The sequence below is a fragment of the Clarias gariepinus genome, chromosome 9 (assembly GCF_024256425.1).
Source record: "Clarias gariepinus isolate MV-2021 ecotype Netherlands chromosome 9, CGAR_prim_01v2, whole genome shotgun sequence".
Classification (NCBI taxonomy): Eukaryota; Metazoa; Chordata; class Actinopteri; order Siluriformes; family Clariidae; genus Clarias; species Clarias gariepinus.
The window spans coordinates 29198992-29214414 of record NC_071108.1 but is presented as its reverse complement, the minus strand read 5'-3'; the positions used below and the strand labels follow the sequence as shown (position 1 = coordinate 29214414).

Below are 15423 nucleotides of genomic sequence, written 5' to 3'. Positions count from 1 at the left end.
CCCCTTAAAGCTGTTTTATTATAATCTTTTAATAAACATGCATAGGACTCAGGATTGTGCAATATAGAGTGACATCCTTTTTCAGCACAAAATACGCAATATGATATATATGCTCATTTTGAGAGGTCAACATTTTTGTGACGTCATTCCCATATTCCGGTAGTGGTAGAATTTGCCCTTTCCCTGTTAACACACACCGGCAAGGTATTTTTATTTTATTTTATCATCAATGACCTTTGCTGTGTTGCCTGAACATATCAGGTTTTAATTGTTCATTCAAAACAGTAAGGTATTTCCATCCATCCATCTAGGAACCCATTCATCTGTAGTCCAACTAGGGACCATGGAGGCCAGTGGTAACCATTGTATTTATTCCCATTTTTACGACCGTGGCAAGACCTTTACACACGTGTTCTTACACTACGGACAATAGGGGAACACCAATTAGCCTAATCTGCAACACTTTGGACTGCGAGAGGAAACCAGAGTTCTTCGGGGGGAAACCCTCCAAGCATGGGGAGCACATGCAAACTCCATGCACAAAGACCCCAAGGTGGGAATCGAACCCTCAACCCTAGAGGTGTGACACGACAGTCCTAACTAATAAGCCACTGTGTCGCCAGTAAACTATTTATTTTTTATATAATACAGTAAAATTAGGCTAATCCCAAAGGTGTTCATTTGAACAGCTGCTACCTCTATCAGGTTTTTTTTGTTTGTGTGGAGTTTCTCATATTCTCCCACAGTAGTTGTGGTAGTTTAGCAAGTTACGGCTCTGTGTTAGGAGGTGGATTGAGGCCCAGCTGCCACTGTTGGGCCTTTGAGCAAGGCCCTTAATCCTCTACTACTACTACTCAGTATCAGTGTTGTGTGTAACACATTACAAAGTAACACATTAGGGTACTTGGATTACTCTTTTGATGTAACGAGTAATCTAACGCGTTAGGTCTGCCATTTAAGTACTCAGTTACTTAGTCATATTTTCAAAAATGTACTCCGTTTTTCAGACAATTTATGTAATTTGTAAGCCAGACAGCAGTCATTCTGTTATTGTGTTTGTGTGTGAAAGTCGTCCTACAAGCCTCGCCCCCGATTACTTTTTATTGACAGTAATTTTGTAATGTTGTTAGTTATTTAAAAAAGTAACGTCCCCCAACACTGCACAGTATTACTGATATTACTATTATTTCTCAGCAGTGTTGGGTGTAACACGTTACAAAGTAACGTTTTAGAGTACTTGGATTACTTTTTTGATGTAATGAGTAATTTAACGTGTTGGGTCAGCCATTACTCAGTATTACTGCGATAACCTGACATAATTGAGGTAAGCTTAGCTTACCTAACTACCTTTTTCCCCACTTTGCCTTGTTTTTTGCCCTGCAACAGGCTCCTGCTCCACTGCAGCACACACGACCGCGGGATCACTCAGCTAATGAAAGTTCTAGAAAAATCCAGAAGTGGTTAACAGTTAAGGAGTAGTGAGTAGCTTCAGTACTTGGTAAATTAAGGAATACAAAAACTGCTAGAGTCGCCAATGCTTGGCCAATTCTACGAGTGTAATATTTCATACATATAAGTGTCAACTTATATGTATGAAAACCGAATTGAGTAAATACCCGCCTAATTTAAAACATCATGGTGAACATGTAGTTACTCCTGTGAATGACAAAGTAAAAGCAGTACAAAAAATATCAAACCCTTTTAAATATTAACATTTTATTAAACATAATATTAAACAATAAAACATAAAGTTAAACATAATATTAAACAATTTAAATATGAAGGAAATTTAGGAGTGATGTTTGGAGGAGACCAGAGTACTTGGAGGAAACCCACCATGCACAGGGAGAACATGCAAACTCCTAAAGAGCAATAACAGTTTGGTCAGGTCTGTGCTCTGTACATTGAAATTGGGTTTTCAAAATGGAAAAAGTTTTCATGTTAAGATGGCTTTTTGTTTTTCTTTACAGTGTGTTTTCCTCATTTTGAGTGAAAACGTGCATGTAGGTGGAGTGCCAACTGTTAATTGAGAATGATTAAGTAAAATGTATGTGTAAAGAAAATAAGTCAATAAACACTTTAGACTTCTGTAAGATAATTTAATCATGCATTTTTGTAACATTTTATAACATACAGAGATAGAAGGATAGATACATAGATCTTTTGGAATTTATGATTAATATTTGTACTCACTCACTCATTTATTGTCTATATACCACTTTATCTATATACTTGGTCGCTGGGTGCCTGAAGCCTGGACGGGGTGACAATTCATCGCAGGACACATACATATATATACATTTACTAAGCCACCGTGACAAATTTAAATTGTTTTTTATAATTGAACAAACCAATCGGTGGAACAGTGGCGTAGTAGTTAGCACTGTTATGCCCTGCGATAGATTGGCACCCCATCCAGGGTGTACTCTGCCTTGTGCCCAAAGTTTCCTGGTTTATGCTCCATCCCATGCATTCCCTCTATAAAGTGCTATAGACAATGAGTCAATGAGTGAGAAATTAATTTAAAGTAAAATTTATACTGTATATCAGTCTTTCTTGAGAACTGGGAAAAATATATATACAATTTCTTTAATATATATATATATATATATATATATATATATATATATATATTGTTGAACAATGAGTTGTGGGTTAACAAGATGTACTGTATTTAAAAAAAAAAAAAAAAAATATATATATATATATATATATATATATATATTTACAAAGATAGATTTTGTCTAATTATCAAGTGTTTTTGTGTTACTGTCATATAATTATCTCAAAATTCATTGTGTCACCTTGAAATTGCATTTAATTAGGATAAAAACTGGTTTCCTCCAAGTTATTACGAAAATCCGTGCTTTTCACCTAAAAACAATAAAATAGTCATTCTATTAATAAAATCTTCCTTAATTTTAAGAAATGTAATATTTCATTAGAAATACACTTTTGTGGGAAGAATTTACAAAAAAAAATTTTCCTACCTGATGGTGTTGACGTCTATATATAAAACAGAAATTCTGTTTGTTTGTTTGGGCAGTGCATGGCACGGAGCAGTGTTGTTTGCACAGGTAGTCAGAATGCAATTATCGTCTTTATGTAATGATGTGGGCGTGTCACAGGCAATTATCAAGTTTTATGTCATATAATGGGGGTGTCAAACAAGTACCTCATCAACTTTAATGCTAGGCAGCATCATTATCAACCTTTACGTCATTCTGTGATTGTGTCACAGGCATTGCTCTCCGAAAGTACTGTACAGTAACTTCGTCTAAAATGGGTATGTCAGGCCAAGCTCAAGGCTACTGAAACCCTGGATAAGACTGCAGAGCCTCTACGGCAACAGCGCATACGACAGGCAGAAGTAAGGACTGCTGAACCATGATAGTTTTAAATTTATAACTTAATAATTTTAAAATGTATAAAAGTTATGAAGGAAGAAATCTTTGAAAGATATCAAAGGTTTTACAGATACAAAACTATTACATTTTATTGTAAACATCTATTCAGCATTTAGAAAAATCAATTTTCACATCTTCAAAACATTTTTAATGTAATCAAGTTTTCGTATCCAGCTTTCATATTTTTAAAACCAGTGAATTGTGATTCAGGCACGGTGGCTTAGTGGTTAGCACTGAATCAAACCTTGTTTGATTCCTACCTCGGGTCTGTATGCATGGAGTTTGCATGTTCTCCCCATGCTTGGTGGATTTTCTCTGGGGACACCGGTTTCCACCCACAGTCCAAAGACATGCTGATTGGGCTAACTGGCATTCCCAAATCGTCTATAGTGTGTGAATGAGCGTGTATGTCTGTGTGCCCAACACAATAAATCATGCTTTAAACAAAACAAATAAAAGTAATTTTAACAGGAAATTAACAAAAACTAACATTTTGATGAAGAAAAAACATATTTTAATTAGTAAAATAAAACCTACTTTGTCAACAAAAGTCCACATTGTGCTAACTTCTGAAATGAGTGTGGAAGCCAATTTGTGTTTTGCATAATGTATTTGAAATTAATACATTTTTACTAGAAATTACCCTATATTTTATATAATTTAAAAATATACAGTGTTGACATGTTATGGATGTGAACACAGCAGTATCAATGTTAAATATTTAAAATATAAAAATAATCCAACTTAAAGAACCTGAGCAACTGAACAGGTTATAGAACAAACAGGGAGTCATGCAGGGTTCTTTGGAGTTCGTTTGACCACAAGATTGCCTTTCTTTATTTATTTAGGAATGTCTCAGGTGTGAACAGAAACTCAGGACACAAATTCAGCTAATTAAAAATTTGTGTTAAAAAATTAATGAATGAATTAATTAATTTTAACATCCATTAATTAATTTATATGAGTTGGGTTGATTCAGCTCATAACATTTTGATTATAATCAAAATATGAATTATGCTAACTGTTTTGTTCTCAGATCGAATTTTCAATTGATTTAAGATTCCAATCAAATTTATGATTGACGTTCTGCTTTTGACTGTTTTGATTGGCTAAGACGCCTAGTGATTGACTCTTTCCTCCCATTGCTTCCCTGCGTTTCCTAGACCCTCCTGAGGGAGTCGCTGTTTAGTCATAGAATGGAAGCAAATCTTTAAACGTACTAAACACTGTTATATTATTTAGAAATGGCGGACATTAAAATAAAGCACAACGACCTCACTGTGGAGCTAACGCAAAGCACCCGACGTTAGATAAAAATAAAATGACCGTGTTTGGGGGTTTCCCCTATTTTACAGCACTCTGATATTACATTTTAATAATTATTTTAATTTCCCCTTCTGGGCTCGTGAACATGAGCTATAAAATTGGCGGGAGGCGCGAGCCTCTTTTTTTAAATTGAACGTTACCTTTAAATTCAGTTAAGCTGTCAATAGAACAATCTCACGTATAGGGATATACAGTACACACAACATTCTGAGGTAAGGCCCCAGTTTACCTTCTACAGTGCAAATGACACTGATATTTAGTTAGATATTTAGGTATCAGCTGCCAATAATTAGCCAGATAACGTTAACTAATCAAATATTCTACTGTTAGCATACTAGCCTAACTGCCTAAAGGTCACGTGCCTTTGGATGCTTTGACATTTAGATAAATAAACGAGTTATTTTGTGTATTTCACTTTTTAAAACAATACACCACAGCCAGATAATGCCTAAATAAATGAACTTTAGATTTGAACTTACAAACCAATTGACCAACACGTGAGTCTTTGAAAATGTATTTAACAGAGAGCTAACTAATGACATCCATCCTGTTGTCTCCTTGTTGACAGGTGTCTTATTTGTTCTGTATGCAGATTTGAGATTAGATTAATATTAGAGAAAAGTTCCTGAAGAACTAAATGTGATGAACAACTGAAGATGGTGTTTTTTACACAACTTTTTACCACCAAACATGGATCCCTGGCCAAGATCTGGCTTGCAGCCCACTGGGAGAAGAAAATCACCAAAGCCCATGTGTTTGAATGCAATCTAGAGATGACAATAGAGGATATTATTTCTCCTCAGGTGACCTATAAGTTCATTAACTTCTATTCACAACTGCTTTGAAATTCACTGACAGGATAACGTGTGAGTTCGTGTTTGTGTCTATGTTTATAATCCCAGGGAAAGATTGGGCTGCGGTCGTCAGGTCACCTGCTCTTGGGCATTGTGCGGATCTACTCTAGGAAAGCCAAGTACCTACTTGCAGACTGCAGTGATGCGGTGGTTAAAATCAAAGTGGCTTTCAGACCAGGTGATCACAGATACAACGCTTCGCTTCTGATTATGCCATACAAAGTCCAAGGGTATTGTTTAACCAAGCAGTCAAACCCATCTGAATCAATATCATATAGGCATCACACAAAGAGGTCTGCCAAGTGACACTTTCTAAACAAATATGCTGATGAAGCAAAGCGATGATTTGCTTTCACCATCAGGTGTACGCAGGTGGCATGGTGGCGTAGTTTTTAGCACTTCCAGGGACAAGGGTTTGATTCCCACTTCAGGTCTGTGTGCTTTTGTTTTGCATGTTCGCCCTGTGCTTCCTACAGTCCAAAGACTTGCAGATTGGGCTAATTGGTGTTCACAAATTGTCCGTGGTGTGCATGTGTGCCTTATGATGGATTGGCATGTCCAGGGTGTATTCTGCCTCTTGCCCGAGGTTTTCTGGGATAGGCTCTAGGACACTTGCGACCCTGTTCATATGATAAGCAGTCTAGAAGATGAAAGAATCATGTGTTTGCCTTTCTGTATGAAAGGTCTTAATAGCGTACAGGAAAATGATAAAAATTTTTAATTTTTAAAAATAAGTATGATCTGGAAAAAATCTGAGAAAGATATGGGACATAGAGGATGTTAAAAGAATTATTACGTTTGATGATACTGGTTAATGTGGTTAGTGGGAATAAATTACTTTTTCTAGAACATTTCTCAACTGTGAACTGTTTAAATGGGAAAAATCTATAAGAAATCAATCATATTGAAAAGTATGATCCAATTAAGTTTAACATGATACAGATTTTAGAAACCTTGAAGAATAAATGATGGAGATGTGTAAAGCTGAGGACTGGAAAGTGTATAATATAACATCTTGTTCATTTCATTCATTCATCACTTCCTGCATTTAGGTTGATTCTGAGTTGCATTTAATGATCTGGGGTTAGTTTGGAAGCGACCTCAATCCCTGTAAACACTGCAGAGTCAAATATACTAAATATGGTGTGTGGAAATATCTAAAAAAAAATGTATTCATATTCTTCAATGTTGCTTGGGCATTTCGTGACATTTAGGTAGTTATGTTTATTTTCTATTATTATTTCTAGTATTGTTACAAAAATGCTGGGAATCAGGAGCACAACCATTAAATCATTGTCACATGTTTGCTTTGTCATAAAAGGACAGTTGGATCTGCCTGAAGAACGAATGGAGGCCATGGTTAAAGCCATCACACTGCCTGAGGAGTTCCCTGACTTTGAGTCACAGCTGCCTGATCTCAAGTACAGTGTTTTCCATCCAGCGCTTAGATATTTATTGTCTTCAGTTTTCATCCAGTGTTTTGCGCACTATTATAAAAAATGATTTTTTTTAATGTGGTTGTGTTTCACCTTTAGTACAATCGATGTCGTAGATCACTTTTCACTCAACCAGAGCCGCACAGAGGAAATCACCATGAAGGAAAACTTTGGAAATAGCTTTTTCTCCATGGACGACTTGGGTAAGAGTCTAACTAAAGTCTAATCTAATAGAAAATCCCAGGTACATACTGAGGTTTCATGGTTGAATTCCTGGTTTGATTTTTATTAATTATTATTTTATTTTGACAGGAGATGAAACCCAGTCCCATCAGGGACTATTTGATACAAGCTTTCAAAGTCTCTGTGCAAATGGTGATGGGTTTGGTGATGAGGGCCTGGCTTTTGATCTTGTTGGTAGTAAACTATTTCACAAATCATAATTGTTTATAGAAGTATATATCTTTAATCTATCCATAACTTCATAAATGTACATATATTCTTAGCTTTAATGCAAGTATCTATATGTATGTCCAAGTACTAGTGTGTATCTACATGTTTACTCACAGATTGAATTATTTTAATATATTATCATATGTTAAAATTCTTTATTTAAATGAATAACAGACAAAATAAAATGTAGTAAAATGTGAAATTCTGTCTCCTCTTAAAGCCAAATACACTTTTTGATCTGTTCTGTTCTTGTGAGGCAGTTTTTAAGACAAGGTTTCTTGTGTGTAGATTTCATAGCAAATGGTAATGAGAGTGCCCTGCTGACTGATTCCTTTGGTGAATCACCAGTTGAGGTCCCTGCAACACCCCCACCAACTGCCATTAATCCTACAGGTAGTTACTGGTTTCTTTGTTTGTTTATTCTGGTTTGCTTTTCTTTTATTTTGCCACGTCATGTTCAAGATCCCAGATTGATAATGTAATTGTATGTACTTTTTTTTGTTGATTAATTGTCTGATTGCTTATTAATAACTTTAAAAACTTTTTGGGTCTCTGCGCCCCTAAGTGATAACTATATGTATTACACCAATGAAGGATGGTTTCATAATTAATGGTCTGTGCTCCAGCCTAGGCTGATTTCTGCTTCAGGGCATTGGCAAAACTAATCACAAAGTGTTCTTAATCTAATTTCAGTTCATAATTCTGAAAATATGAAGTCAACAAATAACAAATGCATAGGTTAAATGGCCCAAGTTTAAAAGACAAATGCAATTTGGCTAGCAGTGTCATTGTAATTTTGTGTTTCTTCAGCTTTAGAGCCTTCCATAGCTACTTCAGAGGCCTTACCAGAGACTCCCACACTAAATGAGACTACACTGCTGGAGAATGCAGAGGAAGGCTTTGCTCTTGAACCAGTGGAAGTTACACGTATGTTTCTGGTACAACGATGTTCAATGACAAATATCACAAATACTGTTATACAAAAGCAATTATGAAGCAAGATGCTTTGAGTTTTTCTTTATTGATCAGTAGCATCATCTGTGTGCACCAAGCCATCAGATCTAATAATATTAATAATATGAAGTATTAATTAGTTTTCTATTTTAGTTTTTAGAAAACCAAAGTTGATTATCCTGTGCTGTGAGTCCTGACAGCCGTACCTCCAAAACAGGCCATAATTTTATTTTATTTTTTTTATTTTGCCCTTTTTTATGTCTGTGTGGATGTACTGGTGCATGCTGGATGCATACTGGCATTGTTAAAGTTAAGAACAGGAAAAAAACAAGTTTTGCAGTGTCATGGCCCAACCTATGGCATTCAGATTTAGAAATGAAGTGGAGGAAACACTCTGGTTATTTTTCAGTCTGTAGCAAGAACACCTTGATTCTTAAAGACTCAGGGTTTTGGTAACATCTTGACTACTATTCCCAACTTCTTCAGAAAAGAAGAAAGGAAGTAAAAAAAGGAAGCTGGTAGTAGATCACTTAAAGGAACTTTCTAATGAAGCCATCAGAGCCCAACTAGCTGACTACTCTGAACTTCTGGCCCCCCTTGACATAGCTCCACCCACACGGCAACTTATGGACTGGAAGGAGAATGGAGGCGTGGATTATCTATTTTCACATTTCTGCACACCTGTCATGGGTGACGACTTGCAGAAGGTAACACATACTGTATGTACACATACACACAGGCTTTATGGATTTCTGGAGGTTTCATCAGAATATATTTACATTTCCCCTTGAACACCTTTGTACTTCGGTTGTGTTATGTTGGCGACAGGTGGTCATTGTAATGCGGTGCGAGCCTTAATCAGTGTCTGCCCACATGTCTGGCCTCCCATTTTTTTTTTCTTTTCTTCATGTTCTTGGTAATTACTACATGCAAGAACACACTTGGTAGCTCAGCGTCTGGACTTACAGTTCAGCTGAAGGCAATATGTTTTCTTCTGAGGTTAAGCATTTTTGAATAATGAACTCAAGCGTGCTGAATTTATAATTTATTATTATTACAGATGAATATTGTAAGCATATGCCATCACTGTGTAAAAGGACATTTAAGGAAGATATACAGATTTTGTAGAAGTCTATATTTAATGTCAAACCCCTGAGGTATTCATCATATCACACTGACACAGCAAGATGTACAGCCATTCCTGTCTATATGTTTGGTCTGGGAGATCCATCATCTGACTCTTAGCTATTATTATTCTGTCAAAGTGGTGGATTCTGGGTAATTACTCTGTCAGTTCTGTGGTAAAGCAATTCACCATGGCTAAATGTCCTTTCCTCTCTCATCCAGCTCTTCCCTAGAGATGTGTTACCTGGAAAAATGGGGCCAAACTGCAAAGCTGGAGATGAAAATGACCCGAAGGAGACGAGAGAGCAGATGAGAGAGGGTAATGTGTACATTTATACGCCCACAAACACACACACAAGGTCATTACAGCAGCCACATAGCCACTCAGGTATAGTTCTGGACTGCCAATAAAGGTGCTTTATTCTTGCTGTGTGTTTGTGTAGCCGAGAGTGAGAGCATTGCTGTGCCTATGATGAAGGAAATGAGCTTACTGCAAGAGACTGCGGAAGGAAACAGCGCAGCAGAGGCTTCCAGCTTTATCGAACCATCCTTCGTACATATGGAGCCCTCAGAATTCAATGTTAGAAATGTACACACACTCACATGAAGAAGGCTCTCCAATAAACATGACTGTAAATTTTACGTTTTAACATGGTGTTGAGATGCACTTGAATAGTAGATGAGTCTATGATTTTATAGTGGCAAAAAAAATGTATTACAAATTACAAACTATGAAAAAATTGACTTTTTCTTAAGCACTAGGGGGCAGTACAATCATTTTCTCATTAATGTTTATGATTTGTTTTTTAGATAGAGAGAGAGAGTACTTTATTAATCCCAAAGGGAAATTGTGACGTTACAGCAGTTAGTTCATAGATTATACAACAAGTACAAGCAACAAGGTGTAGAGAAATATTAATATGAGAAAAGGGTAAAGTTATATATTAAAAGAAATTAAAAAAGCAACTGCACACTAAGGACTGCATTAACAAGGTAAAAATGCTCTAAGATTATAAGAATATGCCCTTTTTTGTTTAAATGTACATGATTGTATGTACATCTACTTGTATGTTTATACTTCATATAAAGTATGCTTATATTGTATGGTATTGATAAACCCCTTGTTTATCATGTTTAAAAAAAAAAAAATTTGACCCCATCACAGGAACCCTTAGGCGTTATGTATGTAAAAATATGACATTTAACTCACGTGATGCAGGATTTTTTTAAATAGTTCACATTACATTATTAACCAGATGTATAAAAATAAAGGATTGCCAAAAATAAAGGGCACATTACACACATGAAGTCGTTAATTAGAATCTTTTTGAAAATGAGACTTATCTGTAATATATGCTGTCATATGCAGTTCACCCACCGCTTTTATTCCTCATCCTCATTTCTGTTCCTTCCTCTTACCTCTTCTTCTACAGACCAGCAGACTGGAGGTGTTGCATCCAGAGCTGCTCTCTGATGAATCAATGCTGGTCCATCCATCTGAAATGAACAGTGAAACTCCACCAGTGTTGACACAGACACAGGTAGTGCAGAACATCTTCTCACACAAACACCAACATGCTCCATTTGACATTGATGTAAACAAGAACTTGAGCTTATTAATTGTGTCCATGAGAGGAGATTCTTTGTTTCTTTTTCTCCTCATCCCTCCACCTCCGTGCCCCCCCCACACACACACAACTCTGTATGAACATCTTATTCCAAACATCATGCTATGTTTCAGTAGTCGATTTTTCTTTATTTCTATATTTCTCAGTTAAGCATTTTTTATTTCAGCACTCTTCCCTGGACAGCCAGAATGTAGAGGAGAAGAAAATGACTTGTCGCGCGCAGAATCTCCTCCAGACTATCAGAGTAAGATATCTGTCCACTGGGATCGTTCCCTGTGGTCTGTGTCTGATATAGGACGTTTCTGATACTTGATGTACTGAATTGCTGAGAGAAAAAGTTTTAGGCATGGAATAAGAGAAAGAGGGAAATGAAAATAAATTAAATAAATCTTATAGGCAGACTCACACAGCGTTCTTGTTATAGATGTATGTGAACGTTAGTTAATTTTGCATTATTGGAATTTAATGGCACACTCATAAGTGTGTTTTAAAAAATGTATTTAACACTATCTGTTAATTTTTGGAATAGACAAAAATTTTTGGTTACCATTTTTTTGTTCACGAAATAAAGGCGTTTACTAAGTAGATTTGAACTGCACGCTCATGGCGCTGTAGTAAAACATGTATCTGTTGAATTTTGAGATGACCTGATGATTTTTTTAAGGTACATTTTTTTTTTTTTTTAAGGACATTTACCATTAAAATTTTAAAGTAGAATATCTTCTCTTCCTGATTGTAGGCCGATTGTGATGAAAAAAAAACCCTTATATGATAGCTTAAGCTCTTCCAAATATACCTGTGAAACCCTTTTAAAATTCGTTCAGTAGTTTTTACGTGATGCATGCACAAATAAACGGACAAACAGACAAAAATTCCAAAAGACATCTTTATGTGTTGTATTACTCATCTTACATCCTGCCATATAATTTATTCACAAATATTTTCAATGTCCAGACATGCCAACTTTACAGTTTTATTATATGTATAGATTATTATTTTCTCTGTTTTTTTATTAAAGTGTTCTGGGCTTGTCAGTCCCAGTAGAAAGGGCCTCTAAGTCTATCTTTTTGAGCCAAATGAAGCAGAAACAAGATTTATTTTTGCCATGAGGCATGGAGGAGTAAATTGGATGATCACATAGACAGCTAGGCATCCCCTTAATACATAAATAAAAAAGTCAGGAATGTCAAATTAAAATAAACACATACTGTGTTGTAACAGATAAACAAAAGTCACTGGAGACTTTAAGAAGGCAGGGGTCTGTTTGCTTATTCCAGTGCAGGTGTGGCATCTCATTCCTAAAAGCTAATTATATTGTATCTCACTGATCAAGTATCAGTGGAACTTAAGAAGCTGGTTAGCTTTGTAGGAAAAATCCACCCTATTGATCTTTATAGCTAACATGATCTTCAGTGGCATCAAAAATTTATTTTGTAATGAAATTCTAAGCTGATTTTATTAGCTTAAGTTTCTTTCATGGGCATATTGGGTCTGTTGTTCACTTTGGTTAATGGCTTCTTAAGGCCTGTGGGATTTTCTTCATCTATACCTGAAGCGATCGATGCAGCATGGATTTACTTCTTTTGTCAGTACTGCTCTCTCATCTCCTGATCTGTAAATTCTGCTCAAACTGATCAGGTTCCAGTCATTTCAGAAAGTCTAAAGTCAAACCGAGTCTCTGCTAAAGCTAAGTGTTTAACCGAATTGCATTCTGTAACTTTAAGTCTCATCAATGTGAGCTTGTAAGAGTGAAAAAGGGACATTGCATTACCACTAATTTATCATGGGAATACTGTGATAACCAACAAATTATCAAACAAATATTTAAACTATATACATTTTAGTGCTCAGAGTGAGCTGGAGGTGGGCATATTTATTATTTTTCAGAATATAACGTTGGCTTACTGAGAGGTTTTTCCTCCTGATTCTTCCTGTGTGGCTGTGTGTATTTGGGTATATTTTTCTGTGGTTAAAACCTGCATTAATGTTAGATACATGTGTTATAACAGAAGCAGAACAGCAACCCAGACTCCACATACAGCCTTCATGAACTATGTGAGAATTGCAGTCGACCCAGTGCAGCGGCCATGTTCTACTGTCTGCTGGTGCTGAAGAAACAGCAGGCCATCAGTTTCCACCAGGTTGCCCCCTACAGTGACATCATCATTACACCTGGTCCTTTCTTTCAGAAGCTTTAGAACAGAATCTTTCTGTGCCCCATGTGCAACTTCATCAACCTACTAAGAACTTAATCACTGGAATTTTAAGGAGCAAATTAACGAGGCAGTTAAACAGCATAAAGGAAATGACACCATCCATCCTTAGCTCTGCCTCGTAGAACATAATTGACTAGAATCTCACAAAACACAATGCAAAACAGACAAGTTTGTATTTCACAAGTTTCGAGCTGGTATGTTTAGTGGATTAACATCCAACTAATAAGTCAATTATTTTTGTGTGTTTTGAATCCAGTTAAATGTTGGGTTTGTTGTGGGTATTTGCTTCAGATTTATAGCTTTGGGTTTTATTTTACATCCCTGTTTTGTTTATCTATGTTATACTCTATAATGTTCATATTTTATGTACACAAACTTACCTGTTTCATATGGCTAGTTGATATGTTTATGACGTGGACATTTGGTGTTGTTGTTTGACATTCCAGAATATTGTTAGTTCTTTTTAAGGTTATGATGTTAATACTAAGCAATTCATTTTGATACGAACAAAATAAAGAATATTTATCTTGTACAAAATTGTCACTCTTGTCTATTGCGTGTATGATGGAGTCTCGCATTGAGAGCTCCTTCCTAAACAGCATGCACATTAATCTTTATAATTAGCTTGTGATCTTTAATAATTATATTTATTTTATAATGAAAAAAAATATCTTAAAAACATTAAAAATCACTTACTCTCATGTCTGTTTTCACTTTGGTCAGCTACATTGATAAAATGATGTCCTATGTTACCTACTTGCCATTTGACTATCTGGTGAAAGTTCTTTTAATTTAACCCTTGATTCATCACTACTTAAAGAAAGTGATGCAGCAATGCTTTAGTGCTTTAGACTATTCAAGCTGTCTCGCCTTCTCTTCTGTGCTTTCTGCACGAGTGGATCAGCTTCAAAAGCATCAGCTTTATACTAATACAACCAACCGTCTAGGCCATCACACTCATCAAGTAAAAGCTGAGTAGCCAAGCTGAGTCTCTTTCTTACTTCAGCACAACGGTGTCGTAGAGCGGCACTACATTCTGGAAATTTGTCTGCAATGTTTGCACCATCTCCACTACTTCAGCATCAGAATACTTATTAATACAACTTGGTTCTGGAAAACAGTGACTGGGAAAAGATGCGCTTGCTCTTTGTTTTGTTTTTATACAGCTATTCTTTTTCCTACAGTTAATCTGTTTTTAATTTTTATTTTTCTCCTATTGAATGGCGTTGGAGCTGTGCTACTGTAGCAGTTTCCCTGTATGATGTCACCACAGCAAACGAATAATAATTTCTCAGGAACTCAAATCCTGCAGTGCCAGACGTGTCCCCCTGCTTAAGCCAGTACATGTCCAGGCCCATCTGAAGTTTGCTAAAGAGCATTTGGATGATCCAGAAAAGGATTAGGAGAATGTCATGTCAGATTAAACCAAAATATAACTTTTTGGTAAAAACTCAACTTGTTGCTGAGTTGCAATCCAAAGAACACCATACCTGCTGTGAAGCATGGGGGTGGAAACATCATGCTTTGGGACTGTTTTTCTGCAAAAGGACTGATGTAAAGGAAAGAATGAATGAAAATCTCATGTATCAGGAAATTTTGAGTGAAAACCTTCTATCAGCAAGGGCATTAAAGATAAAACATGGCAGGGTCTTTCAGCATGACAATTATCCCAAACACACCGCCCGGGTAGTGAAGAAGTGGCTTTGTAAGAAGCATTTCAAGGTCCTGGAGTGGCTTAGCCAGTCTCCAGATCTCAACCCCATAGAAAATCTTTGGGGAAGTTTAAAGCCCGTGTTGCCCAGCGACAGCCCCGAAACATCACTGCTCTAGAGGAGATCTGCATGGAAGAATGAGCCATAATACCAGCAACAGTGTGTGAAAACCTTGTGAAGACTTAATGAAAACGTCTGACCCATCATTGCCAAAATAGGGGATAAATAACAAAGTATTGAGATAAAATTTTGCTATTGACCAAATACTTATTTTCCACCATAATTTGCAAATAAATTCTTTAAAAATCCTAC

At 36.2% G+C, this 15423-nt stretch overlaps 1 protein-coding gene across 1 annotated transcript; it reads left to right on the top strand.

Moving 5' to 3' along the window:
- The first annotated feature begins 4874 nt into the window (after positions 1-4874).
- rad21l1 (RAD21 cohesin complex component like 1) lies at positions 4875-14100 on the top strand. Its single transcript, XM_053504588.1, has 14 exons — positions 4875-4945; positions 5302-5536; positions 5636-5765; positions 6909-7008; positions 7123-7226; positions 7336-7440; positions 7765-7869; positions 8287-8403; positions 8917-9137; positions 9778-9874; positions 9999-10135; positions 10989-11096; positions 11350-11427; positions 13193-14100. Exons 2-14 carry the CDS (start codon positions 5390-5392, stop codon positions 13379-13381), a joined length of 1638 nt encoding a protein of 545 aa, XP_053360563.1. The 5' UTR covers positions 4875-4945; positions 5302-5389; the 3' UTR covers positions 13382-14100.
- Positions 14101-15423: the final 1323 nt, after the last annotated feature.